The sequence below is a fragment of the Maniola hyperantus genome, chromosome 14 (genome assembly GCF_902806685.2).
Source record: "Maniola hyperantus chromosome 14, iAphHyp1.2, whole genome shotgun sequence".
NCBI classification, from domain to species: domain Eukaryota; kingdom Metazoa; phylum Arthropoda; class Insecta; order Lepidoptera; family Nymphalidae; genus Maniola; species Maniola hyperantus.
In genome coordinates this window covers 8,857,653-8,884,116 of record NC_048549.1, presented here as the reverse complement: position 1 = coordinate 8,884,116, position 26,464 = coordinate 8,857,653, and the positions used below count along the sequence as shown (strand labels likewise).

Genomic DNA, 26,464 nt, shown 5'->3' with positions numbered 1-26,464 from the left:
ATAATAATTATACTTGCCTACCTTTATTGGACGGCAAAACCGTACTGTCAAGCGATGTAGCGTTTCGGTATGATGCCGTGTTGAAGCCGATATGGGGAATGGGTGTAACAAAACTGCCACACCTCTTCCAAGTTAGCCCGCTACCACCTTTGACTGCAGCATCCCTTACTACCAGGTGAGATGAAGATTGCAGTCAAGGGCTAACTTGTAATTGAATTTAAAAAAAAAAACTCGGGTGAGTGAGTGCGCATCGTCCTATAAGAACATCTCAACCCCAAATTAAGACTCGTTGATTCGTTAGTTTCAAAGGTCAATTCCAGGAAAATGATAGAGCATAAAAGTTAATTAAATTGCAGACTCAGTCTTACTAATGAGTGAATCATGTTCTTAGAATCAAGAAGGAAACGAGTAGTTCCTGATACAGCAGTGAGAGAAAACGGAGGTATTTTCAATTACAATTAGTCATCGCTCCCGCTTGATAATCAGTGCACTAGTTTTTTTTCTAATGGCGTTGGGTGAAGAGCATAGGGCCGTGAAGCCGCTTAAGTATCGTCGATAAATTCCATCGATAAAATCGGCGACGTCGACTGCGCTCGGTAATTTCTTAACGACAGCGTAACTCGGTGGCGACGCGTGCGCGTACGCATTTTATTTCTCCGATCCCGAGATGCCGACTCGGAAATAATCGTCATCCACTCAACATAGATGGTAATCAAGTAGACTATTACGATCTTAATGTAAGTTTTTTGGGCTTTGAACGTGAATCGGAGATCGAATCGGGAGTATTACCGGTTACACGTGTCTGGGCTCTTAGATGGGTTTTAAGAGATGTCTGATTGAGATACTTGTCAGAATGTTTGATTTTGGAACTTTCATACTTAGGTAACAAAACACTACTTAGTTATAAAGTGTTAATGAATGATCCTGGATCCAATATGGCTTTACTGCTTTTTACAAAGCAAATTTTCTAATTAGCTAATTAATACAGCAAATTGATCATAAATCTAAAACTGAAAGAAAAAGCTTTCCTCCGAGATATTTAAGTACCTACTTACCGTAAGAAATTCTGCTTCATTAAAACTGAAAGTTAGTACTTAGATAGGTACACAAAAATTATGTAAAGCTATACCTACTTTCAGTTTTTACTTTTTATCAAGAATCTCCTACAAAAATATCCCAAGGCTTGACTAACTACAATTTTTTTTATTGTTTCAAAATCTAAACGGCACAATACCTACTCAAGCCTACATTACCTACCACTAACTTAACGAGCTATATGATTAGCTGTGGGCCTCAAAAGAAAGCTCAGAGTCACTCAGAGGGCGATAGAGAGAGCTACTAGTATGGTTGGAGTTTCTTTACGTGATGAAATCAGAATTAATAAGGAAATCCATAGGAGTTCAGCGGGTTGCGAAGCTGGAGTGGCAATGGCCTGGAATAGCGACCTGCACCGGAAAGAGGACCCCCCAATAAGGTAAAGAGACAAAATCAACAAAGTCACAAGGAGCCGCTGTATTCCGGTGAGCAAGACTATGGCGCGTGGAAGTCCCTAGATCAGACTTATATCCAGCAGGACGTCTATCTGTTGATGATGATAATAATTATGATATAGGATTCAAGAACGATGATGACAAACATTCCACAGCGTTTATAATATTGAATTAGGTGCTCGTAAGATGACGCGGATGCTGTTTAAATTCCTTTAACCGATCACTGGACGAGTCGAGGTGCTACCGACTTTGTTGCCCCTATTCATTGGGATCAAATGAGGCTTCTTCTAATTACTATCTAGGGTTGGCAAATGGAAAAAAATAACTTTATTCTATAGAATAAAGTTATTTTTTTCTAGTATACTAGATTAAACTCTTTCGTCAGCAAAGATTTTTTGAAATTACGTAAGTACGCTTTAATTTTCAGGGATATGGAATATGGAAAGCAGTTTTAGTCCGCTTAAAGAAGAACTTTACGAGCATGAGAAGTGAAAACTTATTTTTATTTGTTATGGATAAATATTTATGTAAGTGCTAATCGTATGTGGGTAGTAACTATCAATTAAGAGAATTTTTCTTACTGTTTTTTTATATTTCAGCACAATGTAGATATGACTAGTATTTCGACATACAAAAATCGATTACACAGTTAAATTAATTCTGTAAAAACGTAGAATTCATCTTTGATTTTTGAGAAGCAGTTTTTTTTAATTAACTACCTACATGGTAGTTAATTTAAAACAATCAAATTAATTCTCACAAATCAAAGATTATATTAATCAGAGATAATTAAAAACTGAAAACTCTTGAAATGTTTTCATGTTTTTGTGTTCAACGACCGAAATTAATAATCAATTTTATCTGTTATCTCTGTCAATATTTTTCAAAAATTGTGTGGTATTTTTGACTATTAACAACGTCACTTATAGTAACTTCCTGAGAGATAAGCGATAAACTGATTATTAATTTCGACCGTAAGGCAACCCTGAGAGTGAGGTAGCTATAGAACGTGCAGCTATGTTACATTTATCCTTAATTAAAAACTGGAGAGGCCATCACTAGATTAGTCGAAGCGGTCACAAAAAGGGTTACGAGGGACCGAAACACCTTCCCGATTCGTCACGAATCACAGCTTTATTTTTATTTGAGCGAGCCTTTTGTTAACCTTAACCGAATTTGCTGTTCAATAAAAACAGTCTAATTAAGAAATGTTCGGGCAGCCGTTAAAAGTTTTCGCGTTCTTATGTCCTGAACTCAGTCCTGAATGACCGAGCTCAAATTTTATCGCGTTAAAATATTTCGTTTGGTGATTCTTGCGAGTTTACGTTGTATTCTTTGGCCTATATCGATGGCCCATACCGTTATTTGGTTTATGTTCTTCTGTTAAAATGAAGCGCGCCGTCAATAGTTTTTGTTTAGCAATTTATTTCCGATACTCAGAAATCAGTCTTGTGACAAAAATAATTACAAGCGATTTCGATTTAAGACTAGTATACAATATAGGTACATTCAGATAGATAGATAAGATATCTCGTAATTTTTTTTTTTCAGATAAATGTTTGATTAATTTTGATCGATTTTTCAATCATTTTTAATTTGTCATTCCTCATTAGGCTTTCTAACAGTTTAGATACTTTTTTCAAAAAGTTCTGAAAGTTATAGTGATCAGAAGTCATAACGTACCTACCTAAAGTCGGATTTTTTTTCCAAGTCATAACCGATTATGGTAGGTAATATCGATACCAGTTAGGTTTATGTAATAGGTAACAACACTAAAGTAAATGGAAACAATAATAATATTATTTATCAAGACAGAGTGACAAATGCAGATTTTTAATACGATTAGCCAAACGAGCTAAAACGTCTTGTACAAAGTGTCAATCGCAGTTGCGTTGCGACCGTGCGACGTAATAATCGGTTACTGATATGGACATGACGTCCAATGTACCCAATACATTAATTAATTATTAGCCGATGCCCGCGACTTCATCCGCCTGGATTTAGGTTTTCAAGTGGGATATAATATGAAAGGGTACCTGTACATTCTAAAACAGATTTTTATTTATTTTTCTGCACAATAGTTTTTGATTTATCGTGTAAAATGTAGAAAAAAACACCCGAGTACGGAACCCTCGGTGCACGAGTCTGACTCGCACTTGTCCAGTTTTTTTTCCTTTTAAAGTACAGAATCCTAAAAATGATATAACTTGAGAGACAGACCAGAATCTCTATAATCAAATCATTGCCCAGTACGTTAATGTCGTAATGTAATGAAAACATCACAGGATTTCGTTTGAAAACAGGCCGTTCGCTTTCATTACGCGCTGAAATAAATCAAAATAATACCAAGCAAAGATGGCGCATGAAAATCAGCCCATCCCTCCCCCGGGTGATTTATGTCGGTAATTTTCCAGACGGTTGCGAAAGTAACCTGCGATTTTTCTTCGCACACACGTAATTAGACAATTTTCACGGATTTTTGTTTTTGAATCGTGTCTCGCGAACATGAAAATTTAAAATTTCATCAATATTTTATGACGAAATACTAATACTGGAATTCATAGTCAAGCTAGGAGCTTCTTTAGAGGACGATTCAAACGACATGTGACATATTTAACTTTTATGCAATGCATTAAGGTTGTGTATGAAACATGTCTGAATCATCCTCTAAAGAAGCCCTTATCTTGACTATCAATTCCGGTGTTTCGTGTTAGGGTTATGGAGCCCTCTTTTCGAACATTGGCTTTTTATTACAAAAACAGATAGACCTAATCATTTATAACGATAGAGTAGGTACCTACCCTCGCATGAGAGCTCCATAACACACAGTGCGAAATAGGACTATAGAAAGCAACAAAAACAGACAATAATTTCGTTTATAATAGGTATTCGTGATTGACTAAGCCTTTCTCATTCTGAGAAGAGACCCGTGCTCAATAGTGGGCCGGTGATGGGTAGATGACGATGATTCGTGATTGGATTTTGGGGCTTTTAAGCTCACATTTTTAAGTTTAATAACCTATTAGTTTAGGTATTAATATTAATTAGGTAGGTATAATAAACAAACCAGGTAGAAAATTAACCTTATGTAAATCAGATAATATTTATAAATATACAAAGTAGCGACGTTTTCGTAGGGGTATTAATTTCCGTCAAAGCTTTAATTGCTTACTTCACGCTTAAGCTTTTAATAAATTCGGGGATAGTCGGCTTAGCTCTCGACGACCAAAAAATACACAAGCAGCGCCCGCTCCGCCAAAAAAAGGACAGATTTTAATTTATATGAGACAGGACAAACGATTAATAATTTATTTGTATCCTCCGTTTCTTGCGCGAAAGGGTCCGAGCGTTAAAAACAACCGTTAAAAGTTAAAACCGGCGACTTTGTGTAGCTCGCGCTTAGCCCGAAATGCCAATTGCGGGTAGACACAAGTATACAGCGGGTCGGAATGTCGCTTTAAAAAACTTCGCAAATAAATAAATCGCGTCGCACGCACCGGCCATGGGAAAAAAACAACTACCATATTCGATTCTTTAATGTGATTTTAAAAAAATAGAAGTAAGCGGAGGCTGGCTTCGATTGAAAATGAATGAGGGCGAGCGCGATAGTGGAAATTAGCATTGAGCTGGGATTCAGGAGCGGCTTTTGTGCGATCATATCGAGGTGTATTCTTTGCGCTTTTTACGGCTGCGTCGCGCCCGCGCCCGCGCCTTAGTCCTTTGAGGCCTTATTACGGGACTGTCGCCTTTTTGTTGTAAATAATTACGGCACACTACAATCGCAAGTCGATAAAGTTTATGGATTATCTGACGTCAAACATGTTTAGCTGATCGACAAAAGAACTATAGAGCCCGAGCCCAATCAAGTATTGAAGTTCATTTAGACTGAAAATTATATTAATAGATACATAAGTAATGTTGTAAGCAAAGTTAAAAGTCCATCAAATGTCTAATCTCTCTAAAAAAATCTTTGCTATGGTAAAACAAATATAGATATTTTACAACTCAGCATTTGACCGCCATTACACCTGTAAGTTTGACTCACGTAAGTCTAGCTTACGTGATTAATTGACAATTAATTTACTAATGTAGGTACTTATAAGAGAGTTTACATTAGTTTTTTCGTAAGTTAATCATGTAAGCTACTTACGCCAGAAAAAACTTACAGGTGTATCCGCGGCCTTTCAGTAGGTAGGTAGGTAACTACTTAGTGTAATGTTATCGCAAATCACTGCCACACTGACTTATCGATACAAAAGGCCATTAACGAGCGAGATGAAATCACGCGGGCGGCGATTTATAAATTAACGATTACGCACATATCGAATAATAAAGGCAACAATGGGATTCAATGCAGATGAGCGGGAGGGCGCGGAGTGGAAGGCGAACCGATCGACATTTGTATGCGATATCTAAGCTTACAATTGGATGCCGGCGCGAGTCTTCGCGCTAATGGTACACTATCGAATGATCGCTCGCCTTGAAAAGTGGCGACCGCCTCGGAATAGGGACCACACGGCACCGCATTACACACAATATATATATACAATGCGACGATTTATTAAACAACCGAGGTACCTACAACTAGTGCACAGATATGATCGTTTCCATCTACCGGAACATAAGTGGGCACCTACCTAGTCGTATATTTACCTAAAGTTTTCTGTTTTTGTGGTCCTAACTCCTATCTTTTTAATAAAAAATACCAGTCAAGTACGATCATTGTACAAGAAATCTCAAACCAGTAGGTATAATTGACGATTAAACGAACTTACCTGAAGTGAAGCTCTATCCTAGTCATACGAGTTGCTTCTTCGTCCGAAAAATGTATCGCTCAACACTGCAAGTTAATGACAGACAGCGCCATCTTGATGTGATTTAGTAAACTAATTATTTGGTCTATTTTGCGATGCAACTGTCAAGTATCATGATTTTAGGTCAACGGGAAGTACCTACCCTAAAGGATTTGATTCCCCCGAATCGATATACCTACACGACAGACAGAGAAACAACGAAGTGATCCAGGTATTATATCCTATTGAAGCCCAAAAATGTGGTCAATTTATAAGTAAACTTTACTAATCAGTAATTAATTAGTTCCAAAGTGGGTGATACAAGACCCTAAGAATATGCATAAGCATAATACATAAGTATTAAAATAAAAGCACTAAGTAATAATTAATTAAAATGCAATCAAATATTCTAAAAATCGTAATTTTGACGTAACGCGAAACGCACTTAAAGGTTTTTATGGTCCTTTCGGCGCAGTTTTAAAAAGGTTAAAGTAATTAAAATGTCCGAGCAGCGATTTTTTAACTCGAGACCTTTATGTTGGTGCTTATTAATTAAACCTGCCTTTACCACAATGACCAGTAAATGCTCTTGACACGGAAGATGATTCATATCTCAAAAATTTAAAAGTCATATGAGTAATAAATAACTTCGGACCCACTCAAAAGCGTTGCTGGAGATACTTATGTATTAAGGAAAATAAATAATTACTTGATTGATATTCTTACACAAGTTTTTCTCCAAAAATTGAATTTTAGGGTTCCGTACCTGAAGAGGAAAAAGGAACCCTTATAGGGTCACTTCGTTGTCTATCTGTCTGTCTGTCTGTCGTGTCTGTCAAGAAACCTAGGGTAATTCCAGTTGACCTAGAATCATTTAGCAGATAGGTACAGGTAGGTCGTTTAGCACAATTAAAGGAAAAAAACCGAAAACCATGAATTTGTGGATACTTTACAAAAAAAATTATTAAAATGTGTTTGAACAAATACAATTTACTAAGCCACATCATAAATGTCATAGTTGTCGGGTCATTAACTTTCACTTGGGATCAAAAAGTGTTATTTCTTATACGATGGTGCAGAACCCTTCATGTGCGAGTCCGATTCGCATTTGATCGGTTTTTGAACCGCGTACCGCTTGTTTCTTTTCACACGGAAATAAAAGTTTCCATCTGTTTCCATTATCTTTTACTTCTAGTATGATATAGCGTATAAGTCGTACGTAGGTACAGCGTTTACGTTACTTTGAGCATTTTGCAAATTCATTTATGGAAAAACTAGATGATGCCCGCCACTTCGTCCGCGTGGATATAGGTTTTTAAAAATCCTGTGTGAACTCTTTTATTTTCCGGAATAAAAAGTAGTCTATGTCGTCTCCAGGATGCAAGCTATCTCTATATGTACAAAGTAGATGATGCCCGAAATTCTTTCATGTGGATTTAGGTTTTTAAAAAATCCCGTGGGAACTCTTTAATGTTTCAGGACCAAAAGTAATGTCCTTCTCCGGAATTTCAATAGGTATCTATATATATTTTTTTGTTGTAATTTTTTTCGTCAAATTTTGTCACAATCGGTTCAACGAATGGGCTGTGACAAACTAGCAGACAGAGAGACAAACCCATTTTCGCACTAATAATAAGTATTAGGAAGAATGGGGTTAATGAATACGTCACAGTTTCAATTAAAATTAAAAAAATATAGTATAGAATTTTAAAATTTTAGTTTATTAGTGCGTTCGCATAAAGTACTTAATCATTTAATACCCTACATTTTCTCGGGCCATTCCCTCGTATGCATCTCGCCGATACAGGTTCCAATTAGTCACTCGCCTCACCCTTTTGTTGATGAAACAGAATTAGCAACAGGTAATTTGTGGGCCTGATTGAGTGCTCATAAAACGAATGAGGTAGCGGATTGCGACGCGATTGCTGTCATCGAACTCTACCTACTCTACCTAAGTACATATAATACTGTTTGTGGTACTGTGCGCATTGTTATTGTTGAATTAGTAGGCAGATTATGAAATCGTTTAGATACACAACGCCAGAAACGCAAAGTGCCCAAATATAAAACGGTAGGTACGCAACCCTACCTACTGGTCAAATGGGTGTTCTGACACCAGTAGGGCGATTGTCTAAAACCTGCATCAATCATTATTACAATCTCAATTGTTCTGATTGGCTGAATTTGTGCGATTCTTGTTGCAACAATGCATTGTGGCCAATAGTGAGCGAGCATTAACCAATCAGAGATGATTGCGATCGTGACATTGTAGCTGTCAAACAACCACGGCAGAGCCCCAGTTTTTTAGAATGTCGGACTGCATGTTAACCGATCATTTAAATTCAAATATCCCAAATATATCTACACCAAAATTGTCAAAAGATATAAAAATTTAAGTCAAATTTCGTCTTGTTTTCGTATGACATCAGCGAGCTGCCTGTCGAACTGAAGCCAATTGATTTTGACATGTTATTGGCTCGTCAACAATATTGCTTCAACACGTTCGAAAAGTTGATCGAACAGGAACTATGCTTTTTATAAGAGGTTAAAGGTTTAAAAAATTGTAATTTGTCATTTCAACTGATACTCAGGTATGGGTAGGATCTACCTACATTGTTTAACTAGCTTATGCTCGCGACTTCGTCCGCGTGGACTACACAAATTTCAAACCCCTATTTCACCCCCTTAGGGGTTGAATTTTCAAACATCCTTTCTTAGCACATGCCTACGTCATAATAGCTATCTGCATGCCAAATTTCAGCCCGATCCGTCCAGTAGCGTCCGTCCGTGCGTTGATAGATCAGTCAGTCAGTCAGTAAGTCAGTCAGTCAGTAAGTCAGTCAGTCAGTAAGTCAGCCAGTCAGTTTATATTGAGTAGGTATTGAGTATCTATACATGTGAAGTTTCTCTCAAATTAGTCACGTTGAATTTGTGAATGATGAAGTTAACAGAAACTTCGATCGATCAGTCAGTCAGTCACCTTTTCCTTTTATATATTTAGATTACTAACTTATAGCTTTCTTGGCAGTCTGTTTGTTAGTTAAAATTGTCAAAAGATATAAAAGTCATGTAATGAGTCACCTTGTTTTTCGAAAATGTAGCAATTTGGTATCAACTTATAATTTTAAAAACCTAACCTAACTTGGGTGTAAAATGTAAACAGACAGACAAACACTGAGATAATTTCAGTCTTTTTCCCGTAAAACATCAATTAGAACAACAGTTAAACCATAGATTAATTAGGTATTGGTCTCGCTCCGAGTTAAACTAACTCTAAATAACAAGAATAAATAACATAAAGATGATTTAAGTCATTTTTTTATTTTTTAAAGCATGTAATTTTTTATTTTATAACAACAATATGAAATTTCGAGTTTGTATCGACGTCTGTCACTCTGCACGATAACGAGGAACGCGGCAGCCTCGCGGAGTGAAGCCAATTGACTTTGGCAGTTTATTGACATCAACCATACTTCAACAATATTGTTTTGAGGTAGCTGCTGTGCTTTGATTAAAATGCGTTGGTTTTCGTTGAATTATAAAACGACATCGTCATTGATATCCTATCTACTCGCACTAAACCCTTTGCGTCATCTTTTCTTATACTCCTACACAGTCGTGTACATAGGGTTCGAAGCTAGGGTATAGTACGTGACAGGTCGAGATGCCAATCGGGGTATGAGGCGGCGGACGCCGCGTACACCTGCACGTCACCCGCACGTTCACCTGCACCGTGTTAGCGCGGGGGGTGTGCGGGGCGTTTCCTACCCGACTGCCATTTGGACCTGCTACTATAGATAGGTTACTAATTTACTGGCAATAAGAAAGTCAATAGCATCGACAAGGTGCTCGAATAGCGACCTCGAACCGGAAAGTGCAGCGTTGAAAGATCCCTTACTGGTGGACAGACGACATAAATCGAGTCGCAGGGAGCCGCTAGATTCAGGCAACGCAAGACCGTGGCGTGTGGAAGCACCTACAAAAGAGTAGGTATGTCTAGTAGTGGACGTCTATCGGTTGATGATGGTGTTAGAATGGTGACGTAGCACCGGAAAGTGCATCGTTGAAAGACCCCTTATTACAAGGACAGACGAAATCAAACGAGTCGTATAGAGCCTCTGAATTCAAGAAGCGCAAGACCGTAACGTGTGGCATTCCCTACAAGAGACTATGTCCAGCAGTAGACGTCTAGCGGTTGATGATGATGATGACGATAACATAAGAAAGTCATCTGTCTGGGCCGGTGATATTGAATTTCGGAACACGAAAGAAAAACGAGTTAATTTTGGGTGTTTGTTTATACAGCCCTAAAATAATTTACTAGAACAAGATGATTATGTAGATAAAAGTAAGCTCGCACGATTAATTAAGGGGTAGGCATTTCAAGCCTTCGTGTTATCGCCCGCACAAATCATTCGTCAGGAAGCAGCAGTGACGTCCCTCCCCTTAAGGCTACGCAGGATGCACGTCCGAACTAGTCGGCCCACGTGGGTAGCCTGTATGCTATTTCACCTAACATTGTGATAGAAAGAGATAGACTCAGTGATGAGCAGTCCAGAGAGTCAGAGCTTCCGGATATACTGATGATGGCACACAGATAGCAGTTGGACAGGTGTCACCGATGAATTTTAGTAAATATATGATTTATGAAGGAACTACTTATTTCAATTATTATTGTATAAGATTTTATGGAAGAGCGGGGTCGCCTGCCACGAATACTCGTAGCAATACTAAAACTACTGGGATGGTCCCAATTACTACGCACTATGTGAAATTGTTTTACCTACTGAAATAATTTTTTTTGAATTTTTTTTGAATGATAATGATTACCTACTTATCTTTTGATGAATACTATAAAATCTCACTTACATACATACCTATTAGGTAACTACTACCTCTACCTAGCGTGTATAAACAACTCGTATATATTATAGAAATCCATACTTCTATGAAGTGTCTGTCTGTAATTTCGAAATAATTACCGCAAGCTCATAATATTGTTATTTGAACTATACCATAACAGCTGAATCAAACGTTTTTAAAAACTGTCCGTCTGTCTGTCTGTTTGAACGGGCTAATCTTCGGAACGGCAGAACCTATTTTGACGGGACTTTTACAGACAAGTAGAGGATTAACATAGGATACTTTTTTAACCGACTTTAAAAAAAGGAGTTGTGTTTTTCTACCTATGTACACAGAAATCTCCGAGATTTGCGTACCGATTTGCGTTTTTTTTTTAATTTATAAAGAAACTTTGCAACATTGTCCTATATAAAATTTGGATTTCAACTCCTCAATCCTGATGCTGCAGGGGACATGACCACCAAAACTTATGGGATTTTGAAACTGTCGGTTATAAATTGATATTGGAGGTAGGTACCTATATCTACCATGTAAAGACTTTATCATTGAACTCGAAGACCCACTTCTCGACCCTGATGCTGTACCTAAGGAATTGCATTGCTATATCGTGGTGATCCCACGGAATTTTAAATGAATCATCGCCCACGCACGTTCGGTACCCTCATTCCGCACATTGTTTTGATTAGTCAGTCCACCAATCACAAGCATTCTCCCCTGTCCCCCGCCAACATTTTACGATTTTGTTTTCATGTAAAACCTTGTATATGCGTACTCTAGGAGTTGAATTCTCTGTGCTGGCGGATTACCTATTAGGAACAGATGATTACACATTCGTTTGTCTGTGAAAATAACTTTTGTTGCCTACACTTATTTATCTATTAGTAGCGACTAAAAACTATATATACTTGTGTATAAAAAAGTCAAAATAAATTCCACTTTGATCTCAAAAATGAAAATTTTATTTTTATAAGTAGTAGGTACAATTTAATTTCTCTCTAAAAGCCCACTACACACATAAACACAATATGTATCATTTTCTGTTTCAACAGTCACATTAGATGATTGATTGATGATGATTAGAGAAAGATTCGACGCAGAACTATTGAAGCTCTCCATTTCATTTCTGGAATTAATAAACATACAATCAACATAAATATATTGTGAGTATTATCTATATAGAATGTATGCAAAAAACATAGCATAACAACTTACAAGTATGGTATGGTAGACCTTTCAATATTTAGTACGGAATTGAATGTTGCAGCATAATGTTGGATTTCAGTGGTACGTATATTGGGCACATTCATGTTATTTTCCTTGTTTTCTTCTAAAAGGAATGTCTTGAGTCACTAAAATACAACATAATTCAGCATTGATAAATCTGACAAGAAATAGTAAATCTCTATCTCTATCAATACTTATAATAAAACTGTAACAGGTCAAATTCTGTACATTGAAGATATTTTGAAATTTTTTTTTCGAGGGCACTCTATAATCGATACTGAACCCAAAACTGTAATTTTTTTCATTTTTGTCTGTCTGTCTATCTGTCTGTCTGTCTGTCTGTCTGTCTGTCTGTCTGTCTGTCTGTATCGATGTTGAATTGGTATAAAAGTTACGCTTAGAATAAACTATCTCTGGCTTACGTACCTACCAAGCAACGACTTCATGATTCAACTCCAGATCCCAACTCTTCAACCCTGATGATGCAGGTTATTGCATTCCTAAGCCACTGTTGATTGTGAAATAATATTGTAGATGCCAAACATATATACCATTATTGAACTTCAAGTTCCAATTCTTCAATACTGATGCTGCAGGGTACTGCACTCCTAATCTATGGGTTTTTAGGAACTGTTGATGGTGAATTAATATTGTACCATTTACTATTGTACCAAACCACGACTACATGATTGAACTCCGTTCACAAAAATCCACGCACTCCATCGAAACCCTATTCTATTCCAAACTTATTCGCCAGCGAGACAGGAGTGGAGAAGGCGGATAGGGACGTGTGGGGGGTGCAACGGATCAACGTGATTTTTTCCATCATCATCAGCCTGCGGACGTCCACTGTTGGACATAGGCCTTCCCTAAAGAGCGCCACCACACCCGGTCCTCAGCCTTCCTCATCCAGCCACTTCCCGCCAGCCTCTTTATATCGTCAGTCTATCGTGCTGGAGGGCGTCCCACACTATGCTTGCCTACCTACGCGGTCTCCACTCAAGGACTTTCCGGCTCCAACGGCCATCACCTCTACGACAGGCATGACCTGCCTTCTTTTATCCCGGAAAATAAAAGAGTTCCCATGGGCTTTTGAAAACCTACATCCACGCGGACGAAGTCGCGGGCATCAGCTAGTATTATATAAAAATGAATCGCTGAATGTGTTGCTGATCGCAAATCTCGAGAACAGCTGAACCGATTTCGCTAATTCTTTTTTTATAATAGGTATTCCTTGAAGTACGAGGATGATTCTTACGGAGAGAAAAAATTAAAAAATTTGAATCGACTGTTAGGCGGAACGAAGTTCGCCAGGGCAGTTAGTGAAATTATAAATGTGAAAGTGTAGATGCTTGGATGTTTGTTACTCAATCACGCAAAAACGGCTGAACGGATTTGAATGAAATTTAGAATGGAGATAGATTATTAACTGGATTAACACATAGGCTACTTTTTATCCCGGAAAATCAAAGAGTTCCCGCAGGATTTTGAAAAATGTGAAATCCATGCGGACGAAGTCGCGGGCCTTTAGCTAGTATCTAAATAATATCAACTTACAAACACAGTGTCAAACTTTCAGAAGCTGGCTCTAAATGGTACGGTGTGATAGTATCATAATCTAATTCAATTCGATTTTTTGCTTTGTCGTTTCCTTGCCAAAGAAAATCCCGTGATCCACTAAAATAGAAGTATAATATATAAGTATTTATTAAAAATAAATAAATGTCATCATCAAATTCACCATCCTGGAGAACCTTGAAAACGACACTAACGTCTATTTTTTGTAAAAAGTGCTGGCCCGCCATCTTAGATTAAAAATTAATGTCATTATCAAAACCAGCATCCTGGAAACCCTGAAAACGACACCCATTTATATTTTTTGTGCAAAGTGCATGTCTGCTATTTTGGATTTGAAAATAAATGTCATTATCAAATTCAGCATCCCGGAAAAGTGCATATTCAGTCAAATAAAATTCCCGTCGAGTCACATTGTTACTCTAAACGGAGGTCGGGGGTTCGATCCCGGGCACGCACCTCTAACTTTTCGGAGTTATACGCGTTTTAATTAATTAAATATCACTTGCTTTAACGGTAAAGGAATACATCGTGAGGAAACCTGCATGCCTGAGAGTTCTCCATAATGTTCTCAAAGGTGTGTGAATTCTACCAATCCGCACATGGCCAGCGTGGTAGACTATGGCCAAAACCCTTCTCACTCTGAGAGGAGACCCGTGCTCAGTAGTGAGCCGGCGATGGGTTGATCATGATGATGATGAGGTAATGCCCGCAACTTCGTCCGCGTGGATTTAAGTTTTTTAAAAATCCCTTGGGAACTCTTTGATTTTCCGGGATCAAAAGTCAAAGTCAAATGATTTGTTCAAAATAGGTACCTAATAAATTACTCTTTTCGATTGTCAGGTGTTGGATTTGTAAAATATAGTGGTGATAATTATTTCGCAAACGCTACGAGGGTTCCAAACGCGCCCAAGACTGAGAACAGCCCACAGCTAACTCAGCCGGGTATTCTTTTTATTATCACCACTTTACAAAATCATAATTTAAACTTATTAGAACTATCACAAAGCCGAGCAACTCATTCCTAAGCTTGCTTATCATTTAAATAATCCTTTACAATGTAATAGGATTTTTCAATTAGTTTACGTGTGGTACGTAGTTACTATGTGTGGTACAGCTTTAAAAAAAAGTTTTTTCTTTTCTTTCTTTTTCTTTTCTAATAATATGCCATATGACATAATGCTGTGAGAGTAACTAAAATATACTAGTCTCGCCGTTTCTATGTCTGTCAACTGGCGAATCTTTTTTACCGCATATGCGGCAGAACTGTCTGTTCGATAAGTTATTTATATGAGAGCCCCATTGAAGTTTCGCATCTTACGTTATTTCCAGAAAAATAGCGGTATCCACTAAATCTAATTCCTCATAAAAGTAGCCTATGTCCTTCCCCGGGATGCAAGCTATTTTTGTACCAAATTTCATCAAAATTGGTTAAATGGATGAGCTGTGAAAAGCTAGCAGACAGACAGACGGACAGATAGACAGATACACTTTCGCATTTATAATATTAGTAGGTATGGATAAAAATAAATAAAATCTGTTTTGATGTACAAGTAAGGTCCTTTTATATGATACCCCACTTGGTTTACTAATCTTACTTGAAAGTTGAAAATACTAACTATTTGTTAATGAACACATTTTTATTTATTTTTTGTGATGTAACCACCAATTCATTCTTTTCAGATTTTTCCCCTTACGTGTGTTATAAGATCTACCTACCTGCCAAATTTTATCATTCTAGGTCAATGGGAAGTACCGTACAGGTATCTTGACAGACACACTGACAGACTGACAGATAGACAGACAGACAGACAACAAACTGATCCTATAAGGGTTCCTTTTTCCTTTTGAGGCACGGAATCCTAATGATAATAATTTGACATAATATATAAGCCTTTGGCTCTTTTTGCACTGCATTTAATCTGAATCCAGGAATTCCCGATCCGAAATAGCCGTATGCAAGACTGTATCGTCACTTACCACCAGGTGAGATTGCAGTCAAGAGCTAACTTGTATCTGAATAAAATAAAATAAAAAGTACTATTTGTACGAAACGTTGCGCACTTTATTTGTAAGACGGACAGACAGACAGACAGACAGATAGACGGACAGACAGACAGACGGACAGACGGATGGACAGACGGGCCGACAGACGCACGGACGGACGGACGGACGGACGGACAGACGGACCGACAGACGCACCGATGGACGGACGGATGGACGGACAGGCAGACAGACAGACATAGGGTTCCGTTTTTTCCTTCTGAGGTACGGAACCCTAAAAATACAAAGAAAAACCACCAGGTAGGTACCTACCTACCTACCGACAGACAGACAGACGGACAGATGGACAGATGGACAGGAGGACAGACGAACAGACGGACAGACGGACTGACAGACGGACCGACGGACGGACGGACGGACGGACGGACGGACGGACGAACGGACGGACAGACAGACAGACAGACAGAGGGTTCCGTTTTTCCTGCTGAGGTACGGAACCCTAAAAATACAAAGAAATACCACCACAGGTAGGTACCTACCTACCTATATTATTATACATAATATACAGGTACCTTTTTAGGGTTCCGTACTGTAAAAAGAAAAAAGGGACCCTTAGAATCACTTCGGTGTCTGTCTGTCTGTCCGTCTCTCCGTCTGTCTGTCGTATCTGTCACACAAACCTATAGGGTACTTCCCGTTGACCCAGAATCATGAAATTTAGTAGGTACGTAGGTCTTAGAGCACAAGTAAAGGAATAAATCCGAAAACCGTAGATTTATGATTACAACATACAAAAAAAAATTAAAGTGTGTTAATGAAAAAATAATTAGTATTTTCAATTTTCAATGTATGATAAGTATACCAAGTGGGGTATTATATGAAAGGGCTTTACTTGTGTATTCTAAAACACATTTTTATTTATTTTTATGCAAAATAGTTTTTGATTTATGGAGCAAAATGTCAAAAAAATACCTGAGTACGGAACCCTTGGTGCGCGAGTCTGACTCGCACTTGGCCGGTTTTTTTAAATTAGATAAAATAAATAACTCAACAAAGTTACTTACCTATTGTACTAGGACCACACGAGTAGGTATCCCTACTAGAACCTCAACAATAAAGTCAGGTCAATAAACCAATGAATAAAATTGGTGTCCAAAGTTCAAATTCCAGAGGTCAATGTACAAAATGCAATAAGTATTTGAAGGACTTATTGACTCTACTCAATCTTCTACACATTTGCATAGCCACTGAATTATAAGAGGAATAATCGAATTAACTTATTAATAAATATAAAGTAATTTTATAAAATAATTACGACTTTTATTTTTGAAAACATATCAATAACAACATTCGTCGTCATAGAAACCACAATATTACACGCGCAGCCGCGCGCCGCTGGGCTGGCCCTTCCCTCCGCCACCCGCGCGGTGTCTAATGTTTTGGGGTGAGAGGCATGATTATTTTAACCGAAATCAAGCGCTTGAAAAGGGTTGAACAGTAGTTTGGGAAAAGTATTTTTGAGAAAAAACTACTGAATTTAGGTTTGCAAAGTAAAGTTATTTCAACTAATGAATAAATAAACTACGTGTAATGATAAATTGTTTTAGAATTTTCATATCCCTAATCTTATTTATTTACGCCCAAAGTTGTCATAAATTTAGTGTTAAAATAGGAATCTTTTGAGGCTCCTAACTTTTAAATCAATATTTTTTTCAATGTTTTAGATATCATTGAACCTAGATAAAGACGAGATAAATCGATATAATTCTTAGTTTTGTGCGTACAATATCGAATATTGTTGTATTTTCCCTCCTACGTTTGTATGAAGAAAGCACCGAACTGAGCTGCCTTAAGCAAAATATCCGGGATATTAATCATTGCGCCTATAGTTAGGATAAATGACTCAATGAACGCTCGCTTCGACGCTATTGACTTTTCCGGTGTAAATGTCCAAATTAATTGATTTCTATTTATTTTTAATCAGTTCAAATCAGTGCTTGATTTTTATCTATACCTACCTATCTCATAAGAGAATTGTTTTTCGGGCACGCTCCATACAAATGCAGTTTGGTTTTTATTAGTTTAGTATTAACCATTCAAACTCAAAGTTAAACAGGCTCAAAAAATTACATGCCAGTGGAAGTCTGAATAAATGATACTTTGAAACTACATATTTTTACAGAAATCTGACATACCAAAGACAGATACCTATTGGATTCTAAAGCTTGTCTGATTTTTTTTTAGTTTGATTGGTTAATGAGATAAACTCCACTTTCATATACATATAATAGACTCATTGTTTAACTGTTTACTTATTTTAATACTTTACAATCAGCGCCATGACAATCCGCCATTTTAGGCATCACCAAGAGTGACATTACAACATAGATTAGCTATTCAGAGTTTTTCCCATCTAACAATGGCGCTGATTCTGAGCACACCTAAAATTTAGGGTATTTGCATCCTCTTCTTACTAATGTAATATGAAAAGGACAGACACAGTTTGACAGTTTTAAATTTAATTTAGAGTCAAACCTCGTGACTTTAGCTGCCAGTCGCGAGCCTATGGTTTAAATGCACTAAAATTTAGTCTTTAAATGTAAAATTCATGTTTCGTCCTTTTCAGCAATATTAAAAAGAAAAAGATGCAAATACTCTTTTAGTTTAGAGAAAGACAAGAGAATCGGCGCCATTGAATCAAATGTCGTTTGTATAAGGCGCGCTCGGGAGCGGTCGAAGGTCACTATTTCTACCGCGGTCCGCACCAGTTTTTGTAGGCATAGATTACCTATTGAGAAATTGTCTATGACTATGCAGAATGACACGCAGTTCAAGCAGCATCACGCATGTCGTTAGAAGAGTAGATAATAATGGAATTTATGTTATTACTTTCACGTATGTCTGATTTGGTAGAACTATAGAAGGCGGAGGAATAAATGAAATTGCAGATTTATATAACACTAGTTTATGCTCGCGACTTCGTCCGCGTGGACTACACAAATTTCAAACCCCTATTTCACCCCCTTAGGGGTTGAATTTTCAAACATCCTTTCTTAGCACATGCCTACGTCATAATAGCTATCTGCATGCCAAATTTCAGCCCGATCCGTCCAGTAGCGTCCGTCCGTGCGTTGATAGATCAGTCAGTCAGTCAGTAAGTCAGTCAGTCAGTAAGTCAGTCAGTCAGTAAGTCAGCCAGTCAGTTTATATTGAGTAGGTATTGAGTATCTATACATGTGAAGTTTCTCTCAAATTAGTCACGTTGAATTTGTGAATGATGAAGTTAACAGAAACTTAGTTCAATATGAAAGTGCACGCAAAGTCAATAAAATTAGCACCTAAGCAATGCAGAGCGGTTGCAGTGCACGCTGGAGCGGCGGGGTTTGGTCGACAAGTAGTAAGTGATAAATAAAGCGTAATCGAGAGACGGAAACAGCCAATGAGTAAATCTCGTCCGTCAATTTATTTAAATTATTTATTAGTGCCCGCTATAGACACCCGGGCGCGATCGTTTTCAGTGCGCGTTCACAGAGAGCGCTCCGGACGCGGACAGTGCGAGAATTAAGTTATTTTGTCGATATCGATAATTTAAAATGTATAATGGCAAGCTCGTGCATATTTGTGCCTACTTATTTGTCTTATTTTCTTCGCTTTATTACGTCTTATTTTTATATTTAATTTTGTTTACGAACGAACGAAGAAAAAAGATTATTAAAATAATTGCAAAGTTTTCCCGCGAGATAATTATATTATTTAATGATTAAGTTAAAGATACAATATTTTTATTGATTAAGTTTTTAATGACCCTATTCGAATTCTTCAAAATCATTTCTTAGGAGAGTCTAAGTTAAAGAGAGAACCTACATGCAAAATCTCAAGTTTTATATAAGTACATGAGTAATGAATGGTCTACGCTGTTCGCATAGTCCTCAAAAAGGTGCAATTATTTTAATAATATAAATAATACTAATACCTTTCTTCGTTAGTTCGTAAACTAAATTAGTACCCATATTATAAATGCGAAAGTGTGTTTATTTGTTGGTGTGTTGGTTTGTCCTTCAATCACGTTGCAACGGAGCAACGGATCGGCGTGATTTTTTGTATGAGTATAGTTTAAGACCGGGAGAGTGGCATATGCTATTTTTCAGCCCGGAAAATCAAAGAGTTCACAGCTAGTTAAACATAAAAATAAGACGTAATTTATATCGCAAAAAATAAAGACAAAGAAGGCACATTCAAACTATTTTCTAACGGTAAATGAAGATACAATAAAAATAGATATAAACTTTTAAATACAAATAACGCAGCAAATATCGACAAATATGTTACGGACGCCTCACACCACTATTGGCGACTCGAATTAGTTAATTTGTGCAGATACAACACAATGGATGAGGAAATAATATACTCGCATGTACTTATGTACCAGGAGATTGTAATTGGCGTAATTGGACGAATCTGGACGCACTTAATAATGTTCCATTGTCGTGATTCAAACGGCAATTCATCGTTTGTGTAAGATGTGATTCATTAGTATTTAGTAGGTAGTTAGGTACCAAGGTTAACGTTTTCGTTTCGGTGGATAGATTTAGATAGTTGATTTGATTAATTTATTCTAAGTTTTTGTATTAAAATTGGTGAGATATAGACAGACATAAAACGACAATAAGTATTTGGAAAGTGAACTAAATGTGAAAGAGTTGATAAAAAGATTTACCGTTATTCAGAAAAGGCTTAACTCTTATATTATGATAATGGAGAAAAAGCCTTGAATCAACGACCTCTATGTACCTAGTACTACAACAGGGCGGGTCGTTCCAAACTCAATTTTTTGCTATCCTAATGGGTATCCACAGCCAAAACTGATTTCAGAAGGCGCTACAAGAGGTCCAGTCAATGCATGGTTTCGTGCCTTGAATGGCCTATACTAGTAAATTTTAAGAAATCGAGAGAATTCTCTTCTTTCTAACGTTGGATCTTCCAAGATGGTATTATTTTCGGAATACCTTATTTGTCTGATATTGAGCAAAGCGTTTGCCGATGATTGTCCTCCTATTGCGAAGCCTTAATTCTAAATAAGAATAGAAACTAGACTCACCCATTGATGTCTGTAATGGTCCAGAAGTATTTCAGGACAGCTTTCGCCAGCAGGTACCAGATCTGTGTCCACACCCACGACGATTTATCAATGGAAGACGCGAGGAACTTCTTGGTCTCACCGTCGGGTTCAAGCTGCACAAACTTCTGTTGTAACTCTGGGCTCAATCGGCTTTTGTCCACTCGATACCACTGGAACAAGAAAAACATTATACAAAGAACTGCCTCCTAAACTTCCGTTCCAAGCCAGATTAAGAAGATGCACCTAAAAACAAGATTAGAACACGGCTGGGAAAGAGCTCCTCTTTTTTTCTTTTTGGGTATTTAGAATTAAAATGCACTAGTACAGTGCCTACACGCACTGATACTCTAAAATATCTGCAAACTAGATGATGCACGCGACTTTCTGGATTTAGGTATTATGAAAATCCCATGGGAAATTTTTGATTTTCCCGAACAAAAAGTGGCCTTTGTCCGTCCCCGGGACACAAGCTATTTCTGTACCAAATTGCGTCAAAATAGATTAAATGGATGGGCCGCGAAAACGTGGCAGACAGGCAGATACTTTCTTATTTATAATATTAGTATGGACATGGATGTAAAATCATCAAATATGGAAAAAACCTGGTGGTTACATCATTAGCATAGTAAAAATAAACGGTTAAACGTTAGTTGCAGAAACAATTCAGTAACGATTACAAGTTCTTGCGTGGACGGCGCGGGAGCGCGCAAAAAACCTTCTAACACATCGAAAGGTGACTCTTGATTACCTCAGTAAATTAGTAAAGACGTTATTAATGTAACGCGGATCCCGGGAGCGTAATCGTAAATTGATGTTTAACAACTCCCTGGCTCAGATTTTAATGAAAGTTCATAAAAAGAGTAATGGAGTGCAAATAAGAGAGCGTAGTATGAAAGAAGCGTGTAGCTCGTCACCCGTTGTATGTTTAAGTCAGCCGCCGCGGCCCTACAAAGGGCATTGCGGCGGCTGTTAATTTCACGCTGCCTCGAATTAACATTTCTTTACGCCACACAATAATAACGAATTAAAAAAACTTCTCGCCTCTACATATAGTGGTAATGACGGCAGGCGGCGGCGGGACGGCGAACTCATCAGCCCGGCTTAATTAATGCCCGATCTGTCTTTATATTAAAATCGAAGTCGGCAGCAGCGTATAAAAAATTGATAACACATTACACATGGACGCGAGAACTAATGATTGATTTACAATTACGATGTACAAATAAAAAACTGAACGAACTTCTGTTTTTAACAGCTACTAGGACGCTACAAGGCTCGTATTTTAATTACATATTTTGATGTTCACCACTTTTTTTAACAATACTTATTTTGATCCAAAGATGTATAATAACTAAACTAAAATTAGATAACCCAATTTCCCACGCTCGAAGAAATCTCTGTTCAGAGATAAGCATTTCCAATGTAACTTAATTTATTGCTATTATGTAACTGCAATTTCGGTACATGAAAAATAAAAATAAAATAAATAAGTTTCGGGTTTATAAGACTGAAATGAACGCCTCATTTAAAGACAATAGGAGCAGTGAATAATAAATGTAATAAAATCAGTATCAAAAATAAATGTAATAAAAAGCACTAGCACTAGCATATAAAATTACGAAGAAGCAGTAAAAAAAAACTAGAAACAAATAAATATTTACTAAGGGAATACTGATGGCGAATCACGTTGGTGATTATGCAATGTCCCGTCTTTACATTTAAAATAATCTGCATCAGAACTACGGGATCCGACGAGGCGAATTCTCCACACGGAATACAGATCGTGGAAATTTTTGAATGCCTTAGTCATTGATGTTTTCAGATTATTCTTCGACGATGATCTAACTTGCTGTTGATTTTTGGGTTCCGTAACTCAAAAAGAAAAAGCAAGCTTTATAGGATCATTTCTTTGTCTGTCTGTCTGTTGTATTGTATCTGTCAAATCGGAGTAATTAAAACCTTTAGGGTAAGTCCCATTGACCTAGAATCATGAAAGGCAGGTAGCAATATCATCATCCATATCCATACTAATATTATAAATGCGACATTTTGACGAAATTTTGCACAGAGATATCTTGTATCCCGGGGAAGGACATATGCTACTTTTTATCCCGGAAAATCCAAGAGGTCCCACGAGATTTTTAAAAACTTAAATCCACGCAGACGAAGTCGCGGGCATCATCTAATAATATATAAAGGAAAACCGTGAATTTGTGCTTACATCACGAAAAAAATTAAAGATTACGTTCCCGACCAAATAATTAGTTTACTAAAATCACAGCAAGATGGCGCTGTCCGTAATTAACTTGCAAATTTTTACTATACTGGTTTGAGATTTCTTGTACGATGGTGCGGAACCCTTCGTGGGTGAATCCAACTCGCACTTGACCGGTTTTTTATGTAACTAGTCGAAGTAAACAGATAGGGATATGTTAATGAAATGCAGCCTACGTGGTCTCCGGTGTTTGAAATTCAGTTAGTTTGACTTTGAACTGATACTAGAAACAAGCTTGTGTAGTTGTTTCTCGAAAAGCTCTATACTTTTCAGGGTTCCGTAGTAAAACAAGGAATCCTTATAGTTTTGATGAGTCCGTCCATCTGTCTGTATGTCATAACCGTTTTAAAAATTAACTAGCTCTAAAATTGACATTTAGCACAGTTATAGAAAGTTACCGCTAAACAGTCATAAAATAGAATGGAATAGAATGTTTTTTTATTCATGTAAACTTTTTACAAGTGCTTAGGAATAGTCAGGTAGTTTTAATTTACCACTGGTTCGGTATAATATAAAAATATTAAAAAAAGAAAAGATTTTTCAGGGTACCTCCTAAATTCTGAGAGTTGAAAAAATATTAGTTTATCCTCTCGAGTGAAAACTTCTTAACTAAAGTACAACGGCAGCTTACGGTACGGTAGCAACGATAATGGTAGTTTGTGATAAAAAGCTATTGTTTAGGTAAGAAATCGTAGAAGAAAGTAAAGAACCGTCCTAGTTATTAGCATAGCTACAGAACCTTCTTATGCGTGTTCTGGCACACACTTGACCAGTAATTTAAAGCTTCAGCTGACCAAAGAAGAATAGTTCTAAATCGGATTTTAATGACCTCATGATTCTCAAGTATCTTTCAAAGCATTTTCAAAGCGTCTGACATCAATTGAGAATATTATAATTTTTGTGGGTAAACCTAGATAGGAGATCGATACTTATCATCTTTTGACACAAAGAAAGCAAAACACGAGGTAGAAATAATGTAAACGGATCAAACACGAGCTGAAAAGTCTAGATACGACATTAGGTATATCTAACTGTAACGAAATGACTTCCGCGTTGTTGTTTTTGAATTTTAAGCAATATGTAGTCTTACAGGCGCCCGGCTCGATTTTATTTATGAGGCTCATGTTTAGGATTCAATTTCTGCTCGTGTAAAGCTAGGTTTGCATGAATAAAAATATGTGTATTTTATAAGTCTACCTGCTAAGAAAGTCAAATGGAGAATGATTTATTCAATTCGACGAATTATTGAGGCCGAATGGCTCTTGTTTATTTTAAGGCCTTAATGTGGGTTACCGATTTTCACAAACTGGTCAACAGGTCAGTTGGTGAAAAACTGGTTTATTTCTTTGTTTGTGCGTCTTCTGCTCTTCAACTTGAGCTGTCATATCCCTTTGAATGCGATCATTATCCTCCGTTGACTCGTTAGCGCTCAGGTCAACGAAGGTGCATCGATGGAACGAATGTAGGGATGCAGATCCTTTATCCGCCGGTCGTTCGCCTCTCGGCTAATGAATCGAAGACCTGTGCGAGCATATTGTCAATACGGAGCGGAATATTATCTCTGAATGCGCTCTACCTGCACAATGCCAGATTAATTCCCATTTAAGTGTGTGAAATAAATGGTGACGAGCGGCAATTCACAGGCAAATGGCGGTGCATTGCGAGCTGTGACTTCCAAGCTCTAATGCACAATGAATGGCCGCCATTCCAACGGTTCTATTTAATATATCACATTATTAACAATTAATGACTCTTTCAGAATATTCTATTTGCTCATGCATTACCTAATTATCTATACACATTACACATCAATATGTAATTACAGTAAAGCTCGAATGAAAACTTTCTTTTACATAATTAGGTTTTGATTTGTTAATTCGTTGATTGAGTTTTAAGACGTGACTGGACGTAATAACCATGTGATTGCTGAGTTTCTTGTGAGCTCTTCCCACACCAGGGCACGTTTGACGTTTGGAATCCTCATCGCTTTAGTTATTAATTATCACTATTAACATCAATAATTATCTTACATATATACTAAACAATTATTGTCAATCAAAAAGTGTACAATGGTGCCATTAAATTGCCTTCACTTTGATTACGAAACCGGAAATTTATTACTATTTACTAATAAGTATGGATAAGAAACGAAAGAATAGATAAGAAATGCTACCTATATGATATGATAATTCAATAAATGTAGACTATGGTATGAGCCGAGACAAAATATTAGAAAAAAAAATTCAGTAAACGCAATCAAACATATTAAGATGCATAAAGTCCTAACATTTATTTGGGCAGTAGACGCTATATAAGTGTAGTAACTAAGTGGCGCATAGGATCTAGGTGGATTTGCCGGTAAGCGGCTCGGGAGCCTGTTTGCCGGCGCTCCATTAAAATGGGATCAGCGTGATGCAGATTGCCTGCCGCCTGCTGCCCGCCGTTTGGACTCTACGCTTTGCAAAATACATGGGACGCTCCGTGCTACATGTTAAACGAATGTATGTGCTTTATATTTACTGCACTAATAAGTTTACTCTGCGTTTTCACTGTATTAACATGTTAATCTGATTTGTTAATCGTTTACGTTTTGTCAAGAGTCTTCTCACGATAGTACTAGTTTAACAATGTTAAAATCATTGACTGTGTCTTAGAAATCTATTTATTAACCTCACGATTAGGTCTACTTTTCAAGTTAAAGTGGTGTTTAGCTAACCTGACATGGGTTGAGGTAAATCTTTCATTTAGTATTGTTAGCCGCATTGCCTTTGCCTAGAGTTGAATTTTAAAAAAAAAGATGATTGGGGGCAGATGTAAAATGGCGGCAAGAAAAGCGGGGGTTATTGATTCAATGCAGAAAAGATTGAAATTCATAATTATGTTTTAGAGAACTTAATAGTTTAGAACTAAGGTTGAAGTTTATTAAACATTGTTTAAATGGAATAAAGTCAGATCTTATAAGTTGAGGTTATTTTTATTAGTATTAGAACGGGCAAACATTGCGACACCTTCATATTATAACGCAGATTAACGATAGTCATAGTTAAGGCGTAGGCCTCCTGGTTAGGGGATCCAGGTTCGATCCCGGGCTAACTTTTTAGAGTTATATGTCCGTTTTATG

The 26,464-nt window shown here is 37.3% G+C and overlaps 1 protein-coding gene across 5 annotated transcripts in view; it reads right to left on the bottom strand.

Moving 5' to 3' along the window:
- The window catches only part of LOC117988147 (protein-L-histidine N-pros-methyltransferase), an 81,656-nt gene that overhangs the window by 35,220 nt on the left and 19,972 nt on the right, over window positions 1-26,464 (bottom strand). For all 5 annotated transcript variants that reach the window (XM_069503113.1, XM_069503112.1, XM_069503111.1 and 2 more), the window contains one exon: window positions 21,048-21,238. In XM_069503113.1, the coding sequence (XP_069359214.1) occupies window positions 21,048-21,238 (191 nt within the window). The remainder of the gene's footprint in view (window positions 1-21,047; window positions 21,239-26,464) is intronic.